This window comes from Gigantopelta aegis, chromosome 15, assembly GCF_016097555.1.
Source record: "Gigantopelta aegis isolate Gae_Host chromosome 15, Gae_host_genome, whole genome shotgun sequence".
NCBI lineage: Eukaryota > Metazoa > Mollusca > Gastropoda > Neomphalida > Peltospiridae > Gigantopelta > Gigantopelta aegis.
In genome coordinates this window covers 31,299,633-31,322,144 of record NC_054713.1, presented here as the reverse complement: position 1 = coordinate 31,322,144, position 22,512 = coordinate 31,299,633, and the positions used below count along the sequence as shown (strand labels likewise).

At 39.6% G+C, this 22,512-nt stretch overlaps 1 protein-coding gene across 2 annotated transcripts in view; it reads left to right on the top strand.

The window, feature by feature from the left end:
- LOC121390510 (protein Wnt-4-like) overlaps positions 1 to 22,512 on the top strand; it is a 62,613-nt gene that overhangs the window by 21,153 nt on the left and 18,948 nt on the right. For both annotated transcript variants that reach the window (XM_041522341.1, XM_041522342.1), the window contains exon 3: positions 5,059 to 5,336. In XM_041522341.1, coding sequence (XP_041378275.1) covers positions 5,059 to 5,336 — 278 coding nt within the window. The remainder of the gene's footprint in view (positions 1 to 5,058; positions 5,337 to 22,512) is intronic.

Here is a 22,512-nt window from a genome sequence, read left to right as displayed (position 1 = left end):
CGTTACAAGATGTATCATCCAGCCTGTAGAAGGACTGCCACTCCCCTAGGAGATCCGTTACAAGATGTATCATCCAGCCTGTAGAAGGACTGCCACTCCCCTAGGAGATCCGTTACAAGATGCATCATCCAGCCTGTAGAAGGACTGCCACTCCCCCGGGAGATCCGTTACAAGATGTATCATCCAGCCTGTAGAAGGACTGCCACTCCCTCGGGAGATCCGTTACAAGATGTATCATCCAGCCTGTAGAAGGACTGCCACTCCCCCGGGAGATCCGTTACAAGATGTATCATCCAGCCTGTAGAAGGACTGCCACTCCCCTAGGAGATCCGTTACAAGATGTATCATCCAGCCTGTAGAAGGACTGCCACTCCCCCGGGAGATCCGTTACAAGATGTATCATCCAGCCTGTAGAAGGACTGCCACTCTCCCAGGAGATCCGTTACAAGATGTATCATCCAGCCTGCAGAAGGACTGCCACTCCAAGACTTGCTCAGAAACCTCAAACTTGCTCAGAAATCTCAAACTTGCTCAGGATAGTGATCAATAGAGTACATACAGCTTTGATGGCATGCACGCATGAATCACATTAAAAACAGTGATGATATCAGGTGTTCGCGAAAGTTGAGTATATCCTGCCCTACCGGTGGCATCCGTCATGAGTACAAGTTGCTTTCATGTTTTTAGTAGCACAAACTAGACTTTACCTTCCAATAATTTAGTACATATTAATAGATATGCATTAGAAAGTAAACTGAAATTTGAGCCTTAGGCAGATCCAGAGTGGAGGTCACAGCGGTCCTGTGACCCACCCACGCCCGTTTGAATTGTCCTTTTTTTTTTTAAATTAACCATCTACACTGTGCATTTAACTTCCCTGAAAATGCATCTCTGAATATCTTTATATCAAAATAGTTAACAGAGTATGCCCCCTAACCCCCATACGGATCTATTTCCTAGAGTTGGGAGCTCGGTTCATTTGCCTTCGACAAACTAAAACTTCCCCCTTTGGGAATTTTGTGACCTCCCCCCCCCCCCCCCCCCCCCCACACACACACACGTTACAAAATCCTTGATCTGTGCCTGCTTTGATCTACTACAATCATTAAGTTCAGCAGAAACATATTCGATGTTCAGACTGTAAGCAAAAAGAAAAAAAGAAAAAAAAAGTAACTTTAAGTTATAAACGCTGTATATTTATAAAATACTTGTTTAGTCAGAATAGTCCCTTTAATATAAATTTCATACCTTGTCCACCTACCGACTTGCCGACACGCCAGCCTACCCATCAGCAAATTCGTCCGCCATTAATATAAGTTTTATACCTTGTCCACCTGACTTGCAGACACGCCAGCCTACTCATTAGCAAATTCATCTGCCATTAATATGTTTTATAATAATATCTTGTCCACCTACTGACTTGCCGACACGCCAGCCTACCCATCAGCAAATTCGTCGGCCATTATTATGTTTTATTATCTCGCCCACCTGTCAACATGCCAAGCTTCTGGTACTAACCTGTGTTAACTGCGCAGTAATACATTAACTTACTTGGAGTAAAAGACCACAACCCTGTAGGTGCTATTTGAGTCATCATCGGTATCGGTGGAATTAAAGCCATCTCATCCTTAACGCTGGTAGAGACTGTGTTCGCTTTCCCAATACTGGCTCCAAACATAAACGATAAAGTTTGTTTTGTTTAACGACACCACTAGAGCATATTGATTTATTAATCACAAGCTCCTGGACGTCAGATTTATTAATTCTAATACGTCGTTTTCGGATAAAAATTGCTGCATTTTTCATTAGCAGCAAGGAAGCTTTTACAGTACATACCACGGTATTTTATATACCAGTCGTGGGACATTGGTTGGAATGGGAAAAAACGCAATCAGAGAATAGGTCCACCGGGGGTATTCGATTCTCCGACCAAAACACCTCAGATGAGCGCCATACCGACTGAATCAGAGCCCGTACATTGGAGACATGTAAAGGCGACGCCACACGAAACGAGTGTCTCGCACTAGAATTGCCGATTGCATATAGCAACCGATGAAACCGTACTGTTGTTTTGTCACAATAGCCTATTCTCGTGGCTGTTATTGTACGAGACACTCGTTTAGTGTGTCGTCGCCTTAACCACTAACAGTTAATCATTAACCCACTGTTCTTGACAGACAGCCCAGATAGCTGAAATGTGTGCCATGGAAGACGTACTTGGATATTTATTACGCAAACATGTCAGGACCGTTTTCCCTGTGTGCGGTTTTTGGCGAGGTGCAATGCTTACATATGAGCGGCGAATTGCCTGTTAACTGTTTATATACCACAATATCGAAAACTTCTGTCTAAAGCATTTGTTTTTCAAAAGCAATAAAATATATTTTAACCAATAAAAAAACAGATAAGCAAGTATGTCTGAATGGAACTAAATATAGTATTAAACGAAACAACATCCGAGGTGCACGACCCAGTCCTGCCATTGGTGATATAAATGTGACACTGTTTGTTGTGGTCAACAAAATTACTTCTATCTGGGCAATAAATAGATGCAATTTTATTTCATCTTGTACCACTGTGTCAAGTAGCCTTGTACTTGAAACATGTATGGAGTACCTGTAAACTAAGAACCACATTTCATTTCACGTTATTTCCGTGCTTATATCCAATTAAGGTTCAAGCACGCTGTCCTTAGCACACACCTCAGCTATCTGGGCTGTCTGTCCAAGACAGTGTGTTAGTTGTTAGTTGGTTAGTGGTTAGTTAGAGAGAAGAGGATATAGTGGCCTTACACCTACACATTGAGCCTTTAAGAACTCGCTCCGAGTTGGAGCCGGTACCGGGCTGTGAACCCTGTACCTACCAGCTTGTAGTCCGATGGCTTAACCACTGCGCTACCGAGGCCGGTCCTAAGAACCACAAATGTGTGAGAAACTAGAGGTGTTGTAAAAACATCCGGTTATATCGAACATGAGCCGTGAAAGGTTCGAATTTCTTCAGCCAATACTTTTGGGTAAGGGTTGTAGTATTCATATTTATGGGTCATTTTGCATGTAGTGTACAACCTATGTTTACACTCTGGCCATAATTCAATGTCATATAGATATATATAAATGGATGGCAAGATGACATAGTAATAACATAAGATATTCATATATGTTACTGGTTGAATAAAATACTTTCGGAATAAATTAGATGTATATTTTTAGGCATCACTGGGTAAAATCAACTGCGGTTTGACGCAGCCTGTTATAAAAAAAATTCTCTAGAGATTTCCACCAAACTGACAAGAAGACAAAATAACATGACGTGTAGAAGAGTGTGTGATAACCACAAACAAACAATTTATCGACTAGTCGAGACTTCTTTTGACCTCGTAATCTCGGCCTTACGAGATGTCTTAAACGAGATTTTACGAGACGTCTAAATGTCTCGATCAAACAGAATTAACGACGAGTAGCGCGCATATCTTTTGTAGTGGGGGTCAACAAGCAGAAGTGAAACCAGCTATTGCCGCCGTTAATGTCCCCATATTTATCACGACTTGCTTCCGAGTTTCGCAAATTAATTTCAGATGATACGCTTGTTTTATTATAGACTAGATCATGCCAACAATAACCATAGATATTTGACAGCCATGTCTGTTTTTATTGCGGATTGCCATTGGCAGCCGCTACACATGTGTCTACACGTGACCGAAACGCGACGATAAAACGGTAATAAGCCAGAATGTAATTAGTAATTATTTAAATTAATAAATTGTTCAGTATCAAGCCACAAGTAATCAGAGTGCTCTTGTAATACACAGAAAATCATGACAATGTTTAGGACATTAATCATATTATATATTCATTAGCGGATCCGCCCTTTTCAAGTGCCCTTTTAAAAATCCACAGTATACAATATTACATTACATACGGCTGCAGGTCCGTGCGTACCCCAAATGAAAATTGTATATAATATAGAGGGGCTAAAATAATTAACTAATCCTGGTGGAACCCCTGATGTACTGAGGTGGGATACAGTATGTGGGTTGGACATCAACAATTTGAAATCCCCTTGAGAGTTGATGTCCATTGGTATCATCCGGGTGTGCATCCTTAGATTAGTAACTGGTTTAACGTGTCCATATACCACTAGGGTTTCGAATACGCCTATCCCGAGTCCGGCCTCCGATAGTATCGGAGGGTTTGACTCGGGATAGGCATGCAACCAACCATTTGGTTCTGGCGGACCAGGGGTTGGTATAAAATACTTGATGTCATAACTGTTTTTAAAAATGCTGTCTCGGGTATTTTTTATTATCTTATTATTGAAAATAGATCATGTACATGGATTTACTTCCCCTCGAACTTCATTCTTCAAAATCCTTTGGCTATACTTGCTAATCTAGGTCATAAAATGTAATGTATTTATTATTCTCCATTTTAACACCCAGAAGTGGGGTGCTAAATCACTGTTTTGTATTGAATCCATTGTTTTAAACCTATACGTTACAGGTAATAAAACGAAGGTGGTTATAACATTTGATAGCCAAAACAAGTTTATTAAAACTGAAGTTATGTTTTGTTTTGTTTGGTTGGTTTTATGTGGGTTTTGTTTTGTTTTTTTGTTTGTTTGGGTGGGGTTTTCTTTATATATTATAATATACTCTTTACTATAAACTTCCTGTGAATGTATTGCACAAAGCATATATGTAACGGTATTGAAAAAACATTTTTTTTCAATACATTATGATATGATTTTCACAATTATGGCGTGTCGATACGAGTTAAAAATTTCAACCATTTACAAAATTTACAGTTGATTTGAGACCATTTTACATTTTATTTGGTCAACAGGAACTAATTTACGCGAGTATAGAGGATGATGTTTTAATATGGTGAGGTAAGATTATAACTTAAAAGTACAGAGATAAGAAGAACACTTATATAGCGATACAAAAATACAATAAAAGATACCGATTATAAACTGTTACTAACGAATTAAGTAAATTGACTAAATTATTTCATTTTGTCAAATTTCTTTCTTTTCTTTTTCCCTCCATCTTTTCTTCAGGGACGCGGGAAGCAGCTTTCGTGCACGCGATTTCCTCCGCCGGTGTGGCGCACGCAGTTACGCGCGCGTGCAGTAGTGGACAGTTACAAAAGTGTGGGTGTGATCGGACAGTGCGCGGACGAAGTCCAGAAGGATTTGAGTGGTCAGGGTGTTCGGACAATATCGCATATGGAACAGCGTTTTCTAAAGCGTTTGTGGACGCAAGGGAGAAGGGGAAGAAGAGGAGAAACACGGCGCGTTCGTTGATGAACCTACACAACAATGAAGCGGGCAGACGGGTAAGTCAGAAGTCGATTTAATAAAATATTTTTAGTGCAAAGTAATTCCGACCCTCCATTGAAGTTCCATTCCATGTGCCTGGCAGGACGTTTCTTGTTTGACACTAGTCCGTTCATCCAGTGCCTCGGTAAGGTCGTGGTTAAGCCATCGGACGTAAGTAAGGCTGATAGGTACTGAGTTCACAGCCCAGTACTGGCTTTCACCCAGAGCGAGTTTCGACGACTTTTAACGACTCAGTGGGTAGGTGTAAGACCACTACACCCTATTACCTCTCACTACCCACTGACAGCCAGCCCAGATAGCTGAGGTGTGTGTGTGTGTGTTTTTGTGTGTGTGTGTGTGTGTGCCCAGGACAGCGTGCTTGAACCTTAATTGGATATTTAAGCACGAAAATCAGTTTAAATCAATGTTGTACCTCTTGTTGTCAGTGTGAGGCGTCACCATGTTAGTGATGGGTCGATCATTTAAAGTATTGACCTCTGGTTTAGAACAACTGTTTTAAAATATCTCATTAGAAAATAACTTAAGCTGTGTGCCCCCCCCAAAAAAAAACAACAACAAAAAAACAAACCCAACAATCATCCTTAAAGTTTTAAAACACATCCAAAAGCATGAAGTTACATCATCATTTACACCAAAAATCCCCCCAAACCAGACAGGCAAAACATGTCAATAACTTGATTATATTATTTACTGAAGTGCTATTCATAACGACAAAGGGATATGTAATCTGATTATAAGCGCCATCAAAGAAATCGTCCCTGTACTTTCGACATATCATTTGCTATAACTCTACGTTTGATGGTTGATGCCTTGGCGCCGACAGACAACGCGCAACGCTACGGCTTTGGGGTGGGAATGCCCGAATGGCGACAGTTACTTCTTCCGCTGGGTGCTAATGATATTGTCAACAAGACTTGAACAAAAGGTCGCCGAGGTAGTAAAGAATGACCTAAACATGCATCAGAGAGAGAACAACGGTCTAGCGTGCGGGGCCATGCTTGTTTGTTTGTCCTTCACAGAAGCGGCGACCGGCAACCAGTCGAGTCTTAATCTGGCGATTGTTGCGCCGTAATTCTTCGATAAACTCCGGGCGAAACCGAGTCCCATGACACCCATACGCGAACATGTTTAGAGCCCGGCTGTAAAGAGGACCTCACGAGTTAAAATGGCGGCCCAAATCAGCAGACGTAACTCGACGGCACGATGTATGTGAAGCAGGGTCGCAACACTAGTTTGACACTAACCCGGGCCGCCATTTTAATGTCACGGTAACAGACGTGACGTGACGTGACGTACGAACAGCGCTACCGACTCGGTCGTGTAGACAGAACTGAAGGGGGCTGTTCGACATTTACCAACCATCGCTTGTCCTACGATCATTGTTGACTGAAATCATTACTTTTAAGCCATCCAGATATTGTTAAAACCACTGCTAAAAGATCCCAACATATTATATTACGTCGCCAAAGATTTTCATATTTGAAATGCGTGACGGATCTATCTATTGCCTTTGTGTCGTTTACTTTGTAGTTGGTTACCGTCGATTGAACGCAGGTAGATATTTATTCCGGTAAAAATTGTACTTTGTAGTTTTATTAGATCATGTTAAAACTACAACCCTTGATGCCAATTAAAGATAATAAGTGTAGTATTGCGGCAGAGGGTTTCTGCTTTCATTATACACCTTGAATCGCAGTTAGACGTCTAACATGGCAGTGTTTGTAACTACCAGCCATTCCACATTATTCCTTTCTTTAATGTTGTCACCAGTGGTATAATTTAGGTGCATATCTGAAATTATTTCAGAAATAAGCTGATAGTACCCACTAACAACTTGACTATTTCTAACTTAGCGAAACACAAACAAAACAAAAAAACAACAACCCCCCCCCCAACCCCCCAACCCCCCCCCCCCCCCCAACCAACAACCCCTCAACATAACAAAACAAAAAGGAAAAAGAAAGAAGCTACCAAACATTTCGCAACGCCATGGAGCGCTTGCTCAGGTTGAACACGGCACCACTAAAGATTTGACTGGTTCGCGTCCTATCGCATCCATTTAACATTAAGCGCCAAAACCAGTAAACAACAGTTTCGTAACACCACAGAGAACTCGCGTTACCGTCGATTGAACGCAGGTAGATATTTATTCCGGTAAAGCTTTTTTTTTTTTTTTAAATCTGAAAAAAAAAACGAGAGCAACAAAACAAAAAAGAGGAAGAAAACTAATTTGTCGAAGAGTTCCAGTCGACTTGGCGCACAGGCTATAAACGTGATGAGTATCAGACCGGGATTGTTCGAAACGTGTGCTTTTTATTTCGTGTAAATTGTTTTACGACATTACCCGTGACACGTCATGCCGTAAAGAGCGATGAAACGCAGACACGTCACATACTAGTAGGTGCATGATGATGAAGGTTTCCTGGGGAACGGCGGATGAAATTAACAGGAAGCTAGCTACCAAGCGTAGGCGTACGAAGCGATCTACAAAACGCGTGCTCTGTGAATGAATTTTGTGTGTGTGTGTGTGTGCAGTGGTGGCAAAGATACAAAATATATGAAATATAAGCAGGGATGACGTTAGAGATAATTAGTATTACAAACATTAGGACAGTCATAAACACACTGGATATAGAGACAGAGATATTTTAAACAAGAAAATGTATTTAATCAGTAATTTAGTGATTAGAACGTCTCTATAAAGGCCTGTCTACACGATTATACATTTGTCCAAAAACGTTGGTCGACAAGCCGGGACAAATGTCCCCACTTGTTGCACAACAAATGTATGATCGTGTAGACGGGGCTTTAGAAACATCAAACTCAGGTCTGTTTCTTTAAACTTACCGTATGCCTATTGCTGGGCTCAGACTACCAACTGTCACGATAAAGTTGGCCAAATCGCCGATCTCTCGACTTCTACGACTGTCCAGTTGCTGGTCTGAGCGGTCTTACAACTCGATTATTGTCGTATACAACTCCTACGACCGATTAGTTGTGAGTCTGAACGCACCCGTCGTAAGTCAGGAATGGGAGAAATTACAACGCAAGTGTCGAGTTGGGCAACTCAGTCGTGTCAGTTGATAGTCTTAGCCTAGCATAACCCTAACCCTAGCCCTTACCCTAACCGTATAACTAAAAATAAAATAAAAACAAAGACTAGTAATGAATATCTGAATTGAAAACTGTTTAAAAGTCGTATTTCTGAACCCATCACATTTATCACACCCTTTTTCTTTTTAACTGACCAACTTCTGTGACTGACCCAAAAGTCCCGTCTCTCATGGGCCTATTATGCTAGATTGTAACGCCATTTTGTCACGAAACACGGGGAATCTTTATAACTTTCATTATGTTCATTATTCTTTTGTTGAGGATTTTTGTTTATAGGGCTCTTGGTCTGATTTCCGGGTCTGATTTCAATAAAGATACAGCTCTCACCAATACATCATAATTCCACCATCTTTATTTGTCAGCGTTTAAATCTGGCACCTTTGTCTCGAGGTGACGTATGGTTCAATCCGACAGCGACCGAGCAGTGTCCGTGAATTCCGAATACCCACGAATGACCGCCCGAGCAGATGGTGGCCATTATTCGGACAGATTGTATTCCGCCCACAGCAGACGGCGGAGTGGCGTTTGCAAACTAATTTGTCCCAATTTGTCACAGATAAACAAAGAGGTGTAAACCGGGGATGAAAACGATGGCACGTTCTTGCCAGTTCGCGAACGGACGATCATGAACGGTAAAGGATTACTCGTAACTGGGAATCGTAAAGTAATCGAAACGAAGATCGTAAATAACCGCTTTGGCGACAGTCGTCTGCTAGTAACAAATGACCCAACGCTCTCGGGGTATTTTCCAGCAACAAAAGGCAGTTACTGTAGTTGGCCCACCGCATTTCTAGCCGCTTCTTCCAACAACACAGAAAATGTGTTCTTAAAAATTAAATTACGTAGACCAGTCATGAATCAATTTACGATGTAAATCCGTGGTATATTTCGCAGCAACTTGCCAAGTAGATCTATTTCAAAAGACTCTGGTTCTTTTCTTCTATAAACTGTTTTTATTACTTACCCGCGAACAAGTGTATCTTTGTTGTTCTTCGCGGTACTTCGTCAAACAGTTAACTTGTGTAATTCGAAAGCAAACAGCGTGACGTGTGAGTCAACCGATAAAAGAAAACACTTTAATGAAAGTCAAACTTGGACGCATTTACATCATTGGCTTTGCCTATGAAGCACGCTGTACTTCGGCACCCATATTGAATTATTTATTCATTTTGACTCCATTGTGGTACGTATATACCCAATTAAAATCGAGCACGCTATTTCGGGCACACGCCTCAGCTATTTGGGCGGGGCTAGAGTTAATAGACCCACAATTATTTATGCGATATGTTTCTATATACGTACGTACATGTAGCATTTAGTGACTAAGCACTTTTATTAATAGCATTAGACCCGAGGATTGTTAAAGGGACATGCCCTAAGGCATATTTTTTTACTATTAGAGCCGTTTTTGATAATTGAAATAATATTTTACTTAGATTTTATTGGGTAAATTATCCATTTCCGTACATTCGAAGTGTTTTTGGTCATCCTGGTGTTTTTAATATCACAAAATGCATTTCTCATATTTTTAAAAACGCACGTGCGTCTGAGAAGTAACAGTTATGGAGTCGAGTTTTAGTCTATTTTTAGAGAGTATTTCACCATTTCAAAGTCACAGACTCATGTTTCACTCAATTGTAACTTTTTCCAAATGTGTTGCAGGTTTGTAGATTAACTAAACTTAGTGTGCATTTTCATTGGCTGAAACTTGGGTCTGTCCCTTTAATGCACCTTTTACCTGCCTGGGGAAACATATCCTGAAAAGGATAGCCCATGTTATCCAGCTCCTTCTCCTAGGATATCGGTTTAAACAGATACACCTATATTACTAAACGTGTTCGGAGTACACCCATTTTACACTAAAAGTACTAAATTTTCACGAGGTAGAAATACCACAAAGAAGCAGCCACTGTTAACAAGTCACACATCTTTGCAAACTACATGCTCTCCGCAATTAACTTTAGTCTAGAAATGGCCATTACAAAGTTAATCTGCCAAAAAATAATCGTAGTCAAACAGCAGATTACTTGTGTGAATATATTTCCAGATCTGTGATCTGTAGCCATACAAAATCCTGTACTTACCGGTCTTTAAGCAGACCACAAGCGTCTGCCATAGGTTCCGCAGGTCGTTCAATTGATCTTCTTCTTACGTTATTTCCCATTCTAACCAGTGCCCTACGTCTCGCATGTCAAAGGCTGTGATATACGAAGAAATGTTAGTTCTAATTGACAGAACAAGCCTATACCTTGTTCCGTATTTTTAAAAATGTCAATAATTTCAATTTGGCTTGTAGAAAGAAAAAGAAAAATGTTTTGGAAATGACTGGTCAAGATATATATATATATTAGTATTTAAAAAAAAAAAAACTCCGGTAAAACTGATCCACAGTGAAGGACTTAAAAATAAACGTTCTAAATTTTATTATGCATTTACATACATTCGAAACGGATAGTAGAGACAAATTAACAAATTGTTTCGGTTTTTAAATGAAATATAAAGGTCTCTGTCTTTGTCTCTCTATGTCTTTGTCTCTCTGTGTCTGTCTCTCTCTCTTTGTCTGTCTGTCTCTCTGTCTCTGTCTCTCTCCCTCTCTCTCTCTCTCTCTCTCTCTCTCTCTCTCTCTCTCTCTCTCTCTCTCTCTCTCTCTCTCTTCGTTACATAAAAAAGCAGCATTTTGTCTATAAATTTATAAATTAATATCAGTATTATTTTTCATGACAAATGCTATTTAAGATCATATGATATACGATTATACACTCGCCAGTCATTATCAAAATAGTTCGATGGCCGTCATTCCTTCCAAACTTGGTGATGTCATGATTAAGCCATCGGACATAAGGCTGGTAGGTACTGGGTTCGCAATCCGGTACTGGCTCCCACCTAGGGCGAGTTTTAACGACCCAATCGGTTGGTATAAGAGCACTACACACTCTTCTCTCTCTTACTAACCACTAATCCACTCTTCAGCCCAGATAGCGGAGGTGTGTGCCCAGAACAGCGTGTTTGAACCTTAATTGGATATAAGCACGAAAATAAATTGAAATGAATTAATGAATGAATCATTCCTTCGATGTAATAAACAACGCTTTACAAACACGTACATACAGAAAAACGCAGTAAAGTATTCGAAGTTACTAATATGGGGTTTTCAGGATGCTAAAACGGTGTCTCTTAAGTGCATATATTTTCGTTCAGACTGCCTGAGGAGGAATCTGCCTGAAATATTGTATTTTGTATATTCACACACCTAAAAACATCACCCTTCCCAAGCGCATAAACATATATGTTTCAGTGTCTCGAGGCATTGTTTCCTGTACGTGTGTTTTCCTCCATTCTGTTGATGCATCGCTGTAAGATACCTGCATGCGTTATTCTCGCGTTGCAGAAAGGAACGACTGGTACTGTTCATTCCGTATCAGTTTCTTAAATGAACTAGAGCCATTAACCTAAAAGTGTATTTTTGTTTTTAAAGAAAATATTTTTTTAATGTTTAAAGCTGAAATCTTTTCTCCACATCTTGTAAATATCTTTTCCAAATGCAGAACTATTGTTTTAAAGCTACAATATCTCTGTCTGTCTGTCTGTCTCTCTGTCTGTCTCTCTCCCCCTCTCCCCCTCCTCCCCTCCCTCCCTCCCTCCGTCCGTCCGCCCGTCTCTCTCTCTCTCTCTCTCTCTCTCTCTCTCTCTCTCTCTCTCTCTCTCTCTCTCTCTCTCTCTCTCTCTCTCTCTCTCTCTCTCATGATTTAATAATCTAGATTAACTGTGGAACGCATTCTTCAATATCCCTTTGCTATGCTCCTAGTTTTGGTTGGATTATTCTGACAAATGGTGCAATGATCTTCTAGGACAGTCTCCACAAACTAATAGAGGTATATTTAGAAAGTTTCGAAATTTGATTATTATTATTTGTTTTTTTTTTAAATAGAAATATAACATGAAACATTTGGAAGTCTATCTTCTCCTAGATTTTGTATTGAATTGTTCTGAAACTTGGTACAGTGATATTCTGGGACATTCTCTACATATTAATACAGATATATTTAGGAACTTTAGAATTTAGGAATTTAACAATTTTGTTATAGGTTTAAATAGAGATTTAATAGAACATTTAAAAGTCTATATTTTTTTCTAGATTTTGTATTGGATTGTTCTGAAACTTGGTACAGTGATTCTCTGGGACAGTCTCTACAAGCTAATACAGATACATTTTGGAATTTTTAATTTTGGAATTTTACTTTTACTTTTAATTGTAATTTTAAATAGATATTTAACATAGAACATTTAAAAGTCTATCTTCTCCTAGATTTTGTACTGGGTAGTTCTGAAACTTGGTACAGTGATCATCTGGGGCAGTCTCCATAAATTTATAGACAGATATTTTGGAAATGTATAATTTAAAAAAAAGAAAAGAAAAGAAAAAAAGGAAGAAAGAAATTTAACATTAAATGTGAATATCTATTTTATCCTAGAGTTTTGATTGGATAGTTCTGAAACTCTGTACAATGATTTTCAGAGGCAATCTCTACAATTTAATAGAGAGTTTATTGGACATTTTGAATTGCTCGATTTTTATTAAATTAAAACATTTTATATCGAAATTTAACACTGTCGTCTACTTTTCGTCGGACAGTTCTGAAACTTCGTACTATGATTCTCTGGCACAGTCTCCATAAAGCAAGACATATTTTGCAACGTTTGGAACCTTTGACTTTTTATTAAATTAAAAAATAAATTAAATAGACATTTAACACTGAACATTTTAAAAGTCTCTATGAATTATAATCTTCTGACAAAACCGAAAATGAAATAGTCAAACTCTCTAGGCTGATAGGATTCTTGTTTTACTAGAAAACAAATCATTGGCAGACTATGTTCTCAAGCCAAGGTAAGAAAAAAAGAAATGTTTTACTTAACGACGCACTCAACACATTTTATTGACGGTTAAATGGCATCGGACATATGGTCAAAGACCACACATATATTGAGAGAGGGAATCCGCTGTCGCCACTTCATGGGCTACTCTTTTCGATTAGTAGCAAGGGATCTTTTATATGCACCATCCCACAGACAGGGTGGTACATACCACTGCCTTTGATATACCAGTCGTGATACACTGGCTGGAACAAGAAATAGCCCAATTGGTCCACCGACGGGGATCGATCCCACACCGACAGCGCATCGAGCGAGTTCAAGCCAAGGTACCATTCTATATAGTATACTGCATTTCGTAATGCAATATACCATACGGAGTGGTATATTGGCTTGCGAAGATTTTGACAGACACACTCAGTCGATTTTTAGGGCTGATAAAACTTTAAAATATTAATTTCTGAAACTGGCTAAAGTATAATCCCTTCCAGGTGTAATTTGAGAATACCTGTACGAAGCCGATTTTATATTCAACAAAGTTAACTAAGGATCAGTAGACTTTCTTCGTCATTTTGTTTGCTAGTATTTTAATATTTTAGCATGTTTTGATCACAGATAATTTCTAAATGTTTTAGTAACTTTTGAACAGAAATACAGTCTTTCTATGCTTTGTAAAACCAAAGCCAAATGCATTTTGTACCTTTAAAAAAAAGCCCCCAAAATCAGGGCTGTACCCTCCGGGGGGTGGGTTGGGGAGAGGAACCACTAGCCCCCCTCCCGCCCCCCCCCCCCCCCCCCCTCAACCTGTATAATCTCATTTTTACTCCAGAAAATAGCATACACACCTCAGGGTTTAATTTGTATAGTGTTTCATTTGTTTATAAAAAGTAGTGCTCCCCCCACTTGGCTTTTGATCAGGGTACGGCCCTGAAAATATCTACTGGCCCTTATCTACTTTTGTTGAGTATATTAGTTCTGAGTCTAAGACGAACGCTAGAACGCGTGCGTCATGTTTACTTTTATCAATTACATGCAGCGCTGTTTATTTATCTTGAGCGGGATCCCGGTTATCCTGTGTGTTCGAGAAGTGTTCTAGTAATATATCTGCATCTGTAGCTGTTGTAATAAGCTGTTACACTGATAGTATCCATCTGGTTTTGGCGGCCACCTACGTAAAAAGGACAAACGCGAAAATTGAAAGAAAGTAGTTAAGAGTCATGTTTGTGTAAAGGACGTAATGTCAAAGAATAATTTACTTTCAGTGATGATGATAAATATTTATGTATACATTTAATTAAATGATTATGATAATATGATAATACTACAAACAATTATAAATACAATAACAATCTGAAACCACAACTACGTCCATTGGATCTTTGTTGTTGTTGGGGGTTTTTGGTGGGTTTTTTTTTTTTTGGGGGGGGGGGGTTGTGTGTGTGTGGTGGGGGGTAGGGGTTTGAGGGGGGGATTGGGTAAGTGTTTTGTTTTGTTTTTATTTTTATTTTTTGAGCGGGATTGTGGATTTCTTCAATACAATTTGTTTGTTTGCTTTGGGCTTTTTTTAAACATAAAAAGCAGTCAAATATAAATACAATTTTTTTTAATGTTTTTATTTATCGACGCACTCGACACATTTTATTTACGGTTATATGACGTCAGACATAGTTATGAACCACACAGATATTGAGATGAGAAACCCGCTGTCGTCACTTCATGGGCTACTCTTTTCGATTAACAGCAAGGGATCTTTTATATGCACCATCCTACAGACAGGATAGTACATACCACGGCCTTTATTACACCAGTTGTGAAGCACTGGCTGGAATACGAAACGTAAATAAATTAGACCTTTAATCATTATTTAACATAAAAATCACGCCATTATTTCACTGTTACTTCGGATGTATTTCCATGTGCTTCCATCAACAATAATATAATGAAGCGAAACCCCACACGGCGCCAGTCTACGAAAAAAAAGTGCTCAGCGGGTGGAGTGTTCTAAAAGATCGACTTTTCAGCACCATTTGTCAATTGACTGATGGTTTAAAGGCTAAAGAGCTGTTTTCTTCGTTTGTCAGTGTTTGATTTATCCACACAAAAAAACTCAACTCCACACTAAGCTGAGCATTCATTCCTTCTTGGTTTTGTTCTCTAAGGTTGGTTAGTTGGCAAATCGACTTAGTCCCGTGTATGCCACGATAAAAGCGACGCTTCTTCTTGATACATTGTACCCAAGTCAAAGATCCATATTTTGTATTTTTATGCTTATTTGTGGTAAATAACTAAAAACTGATAAATATTTTCAGTAATATTGCCATAATTAATCAGTGATATATATATATAGTTTTTCCAGAATCTTTGGTTTAAAATGGAGAACACAATAACAATAACAAAAAGGAGAGCGGTTAGGGGACGTAACTCTGCCTAATTTCCCCGCCAATTTCTAATGGAGCCTGCGTCAAGTTTTCAGACTCAATCTGTTTTCAATCAACCTGAGGTAATTTGGCCTCCTGTTTTACTTATTTTAATTGACGGCAAAGAATTATAATTCATTTGTTTAGACAACAAAAGACAACTATTTATATAATATGAATATGGTACAGTATACACGCCAGCTGTACGGCCTAAGACAATCGTGTGTTACTGGGAACCCGACCCTACCTAGAAAAAAGGGCCAACCCTAATATTTTTGCGATGCATTTTTTTGACGAGTTTTTAAAGGCGCAGACCCTGGTTTTAACTCATTTGGATAAAGTTACAATGGAGTGAAAGAAGTGTTTATGACGTTAAAATGGGAAATATCCTTAAAAATAGACTAGAACTCGAATCAATAAACTGCTACTTCTCAGTCGCACGTGCGTTTTTAAAAATATGGAAAATGCATTTTTTGGTATTAGAAACACGACCAGACACACTTCGGTTCTACGGAAATGGATAAGCTAAAGAATAAAATATAAGTAATGTTTGATTTCAGTGATAATAAACGGTTCTAATAGTGAAAAATATGCTGTAGTGTTTAAAAACTAGGGTCTGTCACTTTAATAATATGTAAGTGAAAAGAGTACATAGGCTACACAACATTTTATTTTGACCTGTGAGCGGTGAATGTAGGGGGGAAAAAGAAGAAAAATAAATAATAATAATAAAAAACAATACTCTAGGTAATATTTTATAGGCGCGTATGCAGGGGAAGGGTTTCGGGGGTCGAACCCCCACCTCTGCTCTTGCAAATTTTCGTTTTTCAGTATATTTTCCGGTGGGGCATAATTTGCCCCCCTCCCCCCCCCCCCCCCCCCCCATATAAACTTCGCTCGCCTCAGTCTAGACTCCTCCATGCATAAATTCCTGCACACTCGTCTGCATTTCCTGAAACACATGTTTAAAACGCCTAATTTGGACAACGTGTATTAACAATACACATATTCTTGAGTTACTTTAACATGACCTATCTGCTTTTGCAAGTATGTATTTAATTTAACCTACTAATAAAAAAAAAAATCGAATTCATTAAACGTCCAATAAGCTTCCGTTGTAGTTTCCGCCAATTAAAATGTCTGCATATCCTTTTACATTGTGTCGCCGGTGTGGATTTGTTGACACTGAATGAAGGCATAAATCTGTTCTCAGATCATTTGAAAGCGTCCAAGATACGCTGCCTCCCAACCATTTGTTCTTGGTATCTGTGACGGTAGTTGGAGCAGAATCGTGAATCAGGTGCGATATGTCACAGCGCAGAACATAAATTGGATTGGATAATATGGCTAATATTTGATATGTTTAGCACGACGCAAATTAGGTCACATGAGTGTTCTTTTATATATCGAGAGAGAGAGAGAGAGAGAGAAAGAGAGATACCGAGAGAGAGAGAGGAGAGAGAGGGGGGGGGGGGGGGGGGGGGGGGGGGGGGGGCGCTGGGAGAGACTTAATAGGCCTGTAGTAATCGGGACGAAATTGTACGGGTTTTTTCTGTCCTGCTCTGTATAAACAAAAATAAACAAAATCTATCTTATGCCCACCCCCACCCTCCACTTATGAAATATCCCACAAAAAAACAGGCCCACATCCTCCCAATATAATAAATAAATAAATAAATAAGAAGCAAAAACAAAATTTTCAAACCGGCATAGAGAAACAAAAAATCGTTCAGTATTCCCCAGCTCGTATGTTAAAAAAACCCCCTAAACTTCAATAATAAACTGTATGTTTCACTATAAATTGAGGGGAAAACCCACCAACCTAGTAAAATATAACCGTCCCTTACGTGTTCTATGTTAGTACGATCGTTTTCATCGTGTACATATTTTCCCAACCTGACTTTCATATTAACTTAATAAACGAGAAGTGTTTCGGCAAATCTTCAAAGGATGATGAGTCGCTCTCTAGAGCTGAAGTGACAGAACAAATTAGTTAATACAGCTCTCTCCCCTTACACGCCTTTTCACGCACAAGAGTTCAGATGGGGAGATCATTTGTCAAGACTTTGATCTTTTTCCGGCACACGTATAACAGTAACTGGAGTTTAGGTATGCGTTTAACAAAGGACAAATTATACGCAGTTTTGTCATTTAGTTTTAATAATAATAATAATACAAATACAAAGGTTATACTGATGATTAAGAAATCAATGTGCTCTTTCTCTCGCTAGTGATGTCATTAAACAAACAAAAAAAGTATTTTGGCCGCTGGTAATTACTACCAATAGCTGTGGTATGTGCTGTCCTGTCCTTAGGAAAGTGTATATCAAAGATCACACGCTCCTACTTAAAAAAAGTAGCGGGTTTCCGCAAAGATTATATATCAGAATTACCATGTTATTAAAAAATCAATGTACTCTCTCTCTGTCTCTGTCTCTGTCTCTCTCCTCTGTCTCTATTTCTCTCTCTAACTCTGTGTCAGAATCATCAAATCATGTTTGACATCCAGTAGCCAGTGATTAATAAAACAATGTATGCTCCTTCTCTCTCTCTCTCTCCCTTCCTCTTTCTCTCTATCTGTCTCTCCCGTTTCTTTCTCCCTCAATCTCTCCCCCCTCCCTCCGTCTGTATATATCTCTGTATCTGTCTGTCTCGTTTTTTCTCCCTCATTCTCTCCCCCCTCTCCCTCCCCCTCCCTCTGTGTATATCTGTGTATATCTATATATATCTGTCTCTCTCTGTCTCTCTCTCTCTCTCTCTCTCTCTCTCTCTCTCTCTCTCTCTCTCTCTCTCTCTCTCTCTCTCTCTCTCTCTCTCGTGATGTCGTTAAACAAAACAAACTTTTTTTCGTCGCTGGTGATTACTACAAAGATTCATCCCCGTTCTCACTGCCTTATTTACATGTAGCGGGTATCACTGTTCACACCGCCGCTCGCTGATTGACTAATTGACGCTATTATCAAACAATGTCAGGCTGGAAAAACATTTCTCACTGTCAGGCGAACTTCCGGCGAAACCCATTTATCATATCCATACGCCTGTCAGTTGTTAGGCCCCCGCCCGCAGCACGTGGCTTATTTTCACAAAAACAAACATCGGGTCTAATTTTTCGAGATCGTGTTATAATTATATTGTTGAAGCGTATTGGATATCTACTTCAGTTTTGTGTGTTAGTTATACAGGGATATAAACGTTAAAGTTTGTTGTGTTTAACGACATCACTAGAGCACATTGATTTATTAATTATCGATTATTGAATGCCAAAAGAGATCAATTATATGCAATTTCCTGGTCACCCCTCCACACACACACAAACACACACACACACACACACACACACACACACACACACACACACACACACACACACACACACACACCACTACCGCCGCCGCCGCCCCTCGAACGAATGTTCTTTAACTTTTCCCAGGGAAATATGACTCGACCCCTCCCCCCACCACCACCACCCGAAACTTTGACCGCCACATTCTAAAACCCTGCATAAATTCCTGCACATGCGCCTGCCTTCCCACAAACAGCGATGCACATACCACGACTTTTGATATACCAGTCGTGGTGAACTACGATATGAATATAACGCTGTCTTAAGTGGCATCCTCATGTTACAGGGTTTTTTTTTGTAGAACAGACTGGTAGTAGATTTGAATTGTAAAGTGTGAACCCCGAATCGTAACGATAGGTACTACAAGTCATGACAACGACGTAGCGGTTAGAACATGTTCTGTTCCATACCACAAATCGCAAGTTCCTGGCTAGTTAATTAAAACACATTTAAGTATATGACATATATCTAGGTGATACCAAGGTTGTATATGGGGCCCAAGGTTTTGTAGATACTGAAATCACATCTCAGTGCGAGTTTTAATGGCTCTTCACCGGCCTCGGTGGCGCAGTGGTTAAGCCATCGGACTACGCTGGCAGGTACAAGGTTCGCAGCTCGGTACCAGCTCCAACCCAGAGCGAGTTCTTAAGGGCTCAGTGGGTAGGTGTAAGGCCACTACACTTCTCTCTCACTAACAACTAACCCACTGTCCTGGACAGACAGCCCAGATAGCTGAGGTGTGTACCCAGGACAGCGTGCTTGGACCTTAATTGGATATAAACACGAAAAATAAGTTGAAAAAAGGCTCTTCTTCTTCTTCTTTTTCTTCTTCTTCTTCTTCTTCTTCTCCTCCTCCTTCGCTTCCTCCTTTTTTCTTCTTCGTTCAGTTTTTTTTTTATCTTCCTTAAAATTCACATCGGGAGGTTTACTGCTTCCGTGAACTTCATAGTCAGCAGTAGGTCGTCTCTTTCGTCCTGAAGTTTTCCTCCCATTGTTCTGGGTTGTGGTATTGTACTGTCGTATGTTGAAAATCTTTGCTGTGTATGACCTGGCTCAGTGAGGAGTGATGAGGACATTGCACCATGTTTCTTACTAAATACTAATAATTAACAATTAATCCTGCCGTGGATAACAGTCCACGTGTGTGCCCAGGACAGCGTCCTTGAATTTTAATTTGATACAAGTAAAGAATGAAAATCTAGTTGAATATAGACTCTAAGTTTGGTTAATCTACAAACTTGAAACACGTTTGGATAGCGTTACAATACAGCAAAACAAGAGTGATTGACCCTTACAAGGTCGACTAGCATTTTGAAAATTATAAAAATCCATTTCTTTGTATTAGAAACAAAAGGATGACCATAAACACTTCAGATGTATGGAACTGGATAATCTATACAATAAAATGTAAGTAATGTCTGATTTGAATCATGAAAAACGTCTCTAATAGTAAAAAAAATACGCCTTGATGTTTGAAAAATAGAATATGTCATTTTAAGAAACGTTTTATGGCAAAATGTCATGTACACCCTGAAGTCTTACTCCTCCTCCCCACCCCCCTCCCCCCAAGGATTAAACATTACCATCACGAGGAAAGGAGGGAGGGGGTCGTTCACTGCAGACTCCAATCTCATTCACCTCGTACATCAAACTTGAGATTCACATTCCAGTACTTGTCAGCATTCATTCAGACGTTTTTCCACGTGTTTATTTATTCCAAGAAAGAAAAGTTTTCCACCGAAACCCTCGGCGCTGGCTGTATATCGCGCGGTTCAGGTGCGTCTGCGTGGCTCTGGAATAGTCATCACCATCTAGAAGACATTAAAAGTCTCAAATGCTCGCCTGGCTGCTACGGCACGGGATGGGAAAATAATCTGCATGTTTTATAGTCTCACTTGTAAGGGCTGTCTGACAAGGAACGTGGCACTTTTTTCTGTGTCAGTCAATATGTCAAAAGTTGTTAATTGATCTCATGGCATGGTGTGGTATGGTGTGGTGTGGTATGGTGTGGTGTGTAGTGGTGTGGTATGGTTTGTGAACGTGTTCTTAGAAAACTCGTCATTCATAGAAATTGAATTTGTGAGAGATTATTATTCGTTCAAAACTCGTATGCGCACACACACGCACGCACATACACATACATACGCACATGCACGACATACGCACGCACGCACACGCAATCATACACACAGGGAAGTGAGATAGCCATAGATATAGGAGGCTAGAGGGAGCGCGAGAGAGACATAGACAAAGTCTGATGAATAAAATAGAGTTGTTCTGAAAGTTGATTTTGTAAAACAGTCGCCAATCAAATTGATCGGGGGGGGGGGGGGGGGGAGAGAGAGAGAGAGAGAGAGAGAGAGAGACAGAGAGAGACAGAGAGAGAGAGAGAGAGGGAAGACAGGCTGATATGTGTAGTAGTAACTATAAAGTAACTAAGAATAATACTTCTCAAGAATACAGCTCAATCAATAGTTCAATAGACACTGACTATTACATATCCCTTCTGAATTACTCTTAAATATTTACCACGCTTTGAAGGGTTTTTAATGCTTTCTGTGCAGTCTGTAATGACGTTTCCTCCTTTTATTTTTACGATAGCACCAGACACACTCGCAGAACACGCCACAAAACCAGAGAATTGTTGCAAATGAAAAAATGTTTTGTGTAAACCAAGCTAATTTGAGCAAGTGGGTGACCTACAATATTTACTTTAGTTACTGCAAGAACTCCCTCCACTCGAGAGGAACTACTTCCACGTGTCTTGTGATTGTCGTCTGCGTGAGTAGGTGGAATGGAAAGGAATGTTTGTTTAGAGACATCATACTACAGTGAAACACCTCTAATACGGACATCCTCGGGACCAAGTAAAAAGTCCAGTTTTAAGAGGTATCCAGTTTAGAGAGGTTCTCTTCTGCACATATATTTAAAAAGTGACTATGAAAAACGTCCGGTTTTGAGGAGATTCCGGTTTACAGAGGGTCTGGTTTTGAGAGGTTTCACTATAGTTGAAAGGAAGGAAGGATTTTTGCATTACTAACAAACTGCTATACAGGTATAGGAGAAGGAGCGGTTAATCCTTGACCCTCTGTCTCGTATACTTATTGTTACAACTATGTACATTACTGGCGAGTACATTAGTGCTTAGTATCATCTTTTTCCACCTTTCTAGCATACATTAACTAATTAGGCCTAAAGGGGAAGTTAAAGTTTGTTTTGTTTAACGACATCACTAGAGAAGGTTGATTTTTTAATCATCGGCTATTGGTTGTCAAACGTGGTAATTTTGAAATATAGTCTTACAGAAGAAACTTGATACAGATTTCCATTCGTAGCTAGGGATTTTTTTGTATGCACTTTTCAACAGACAGGACAACACATACCACGTTCTTTGATATACCAATAAGGTGCACTGGTTGGGACTGG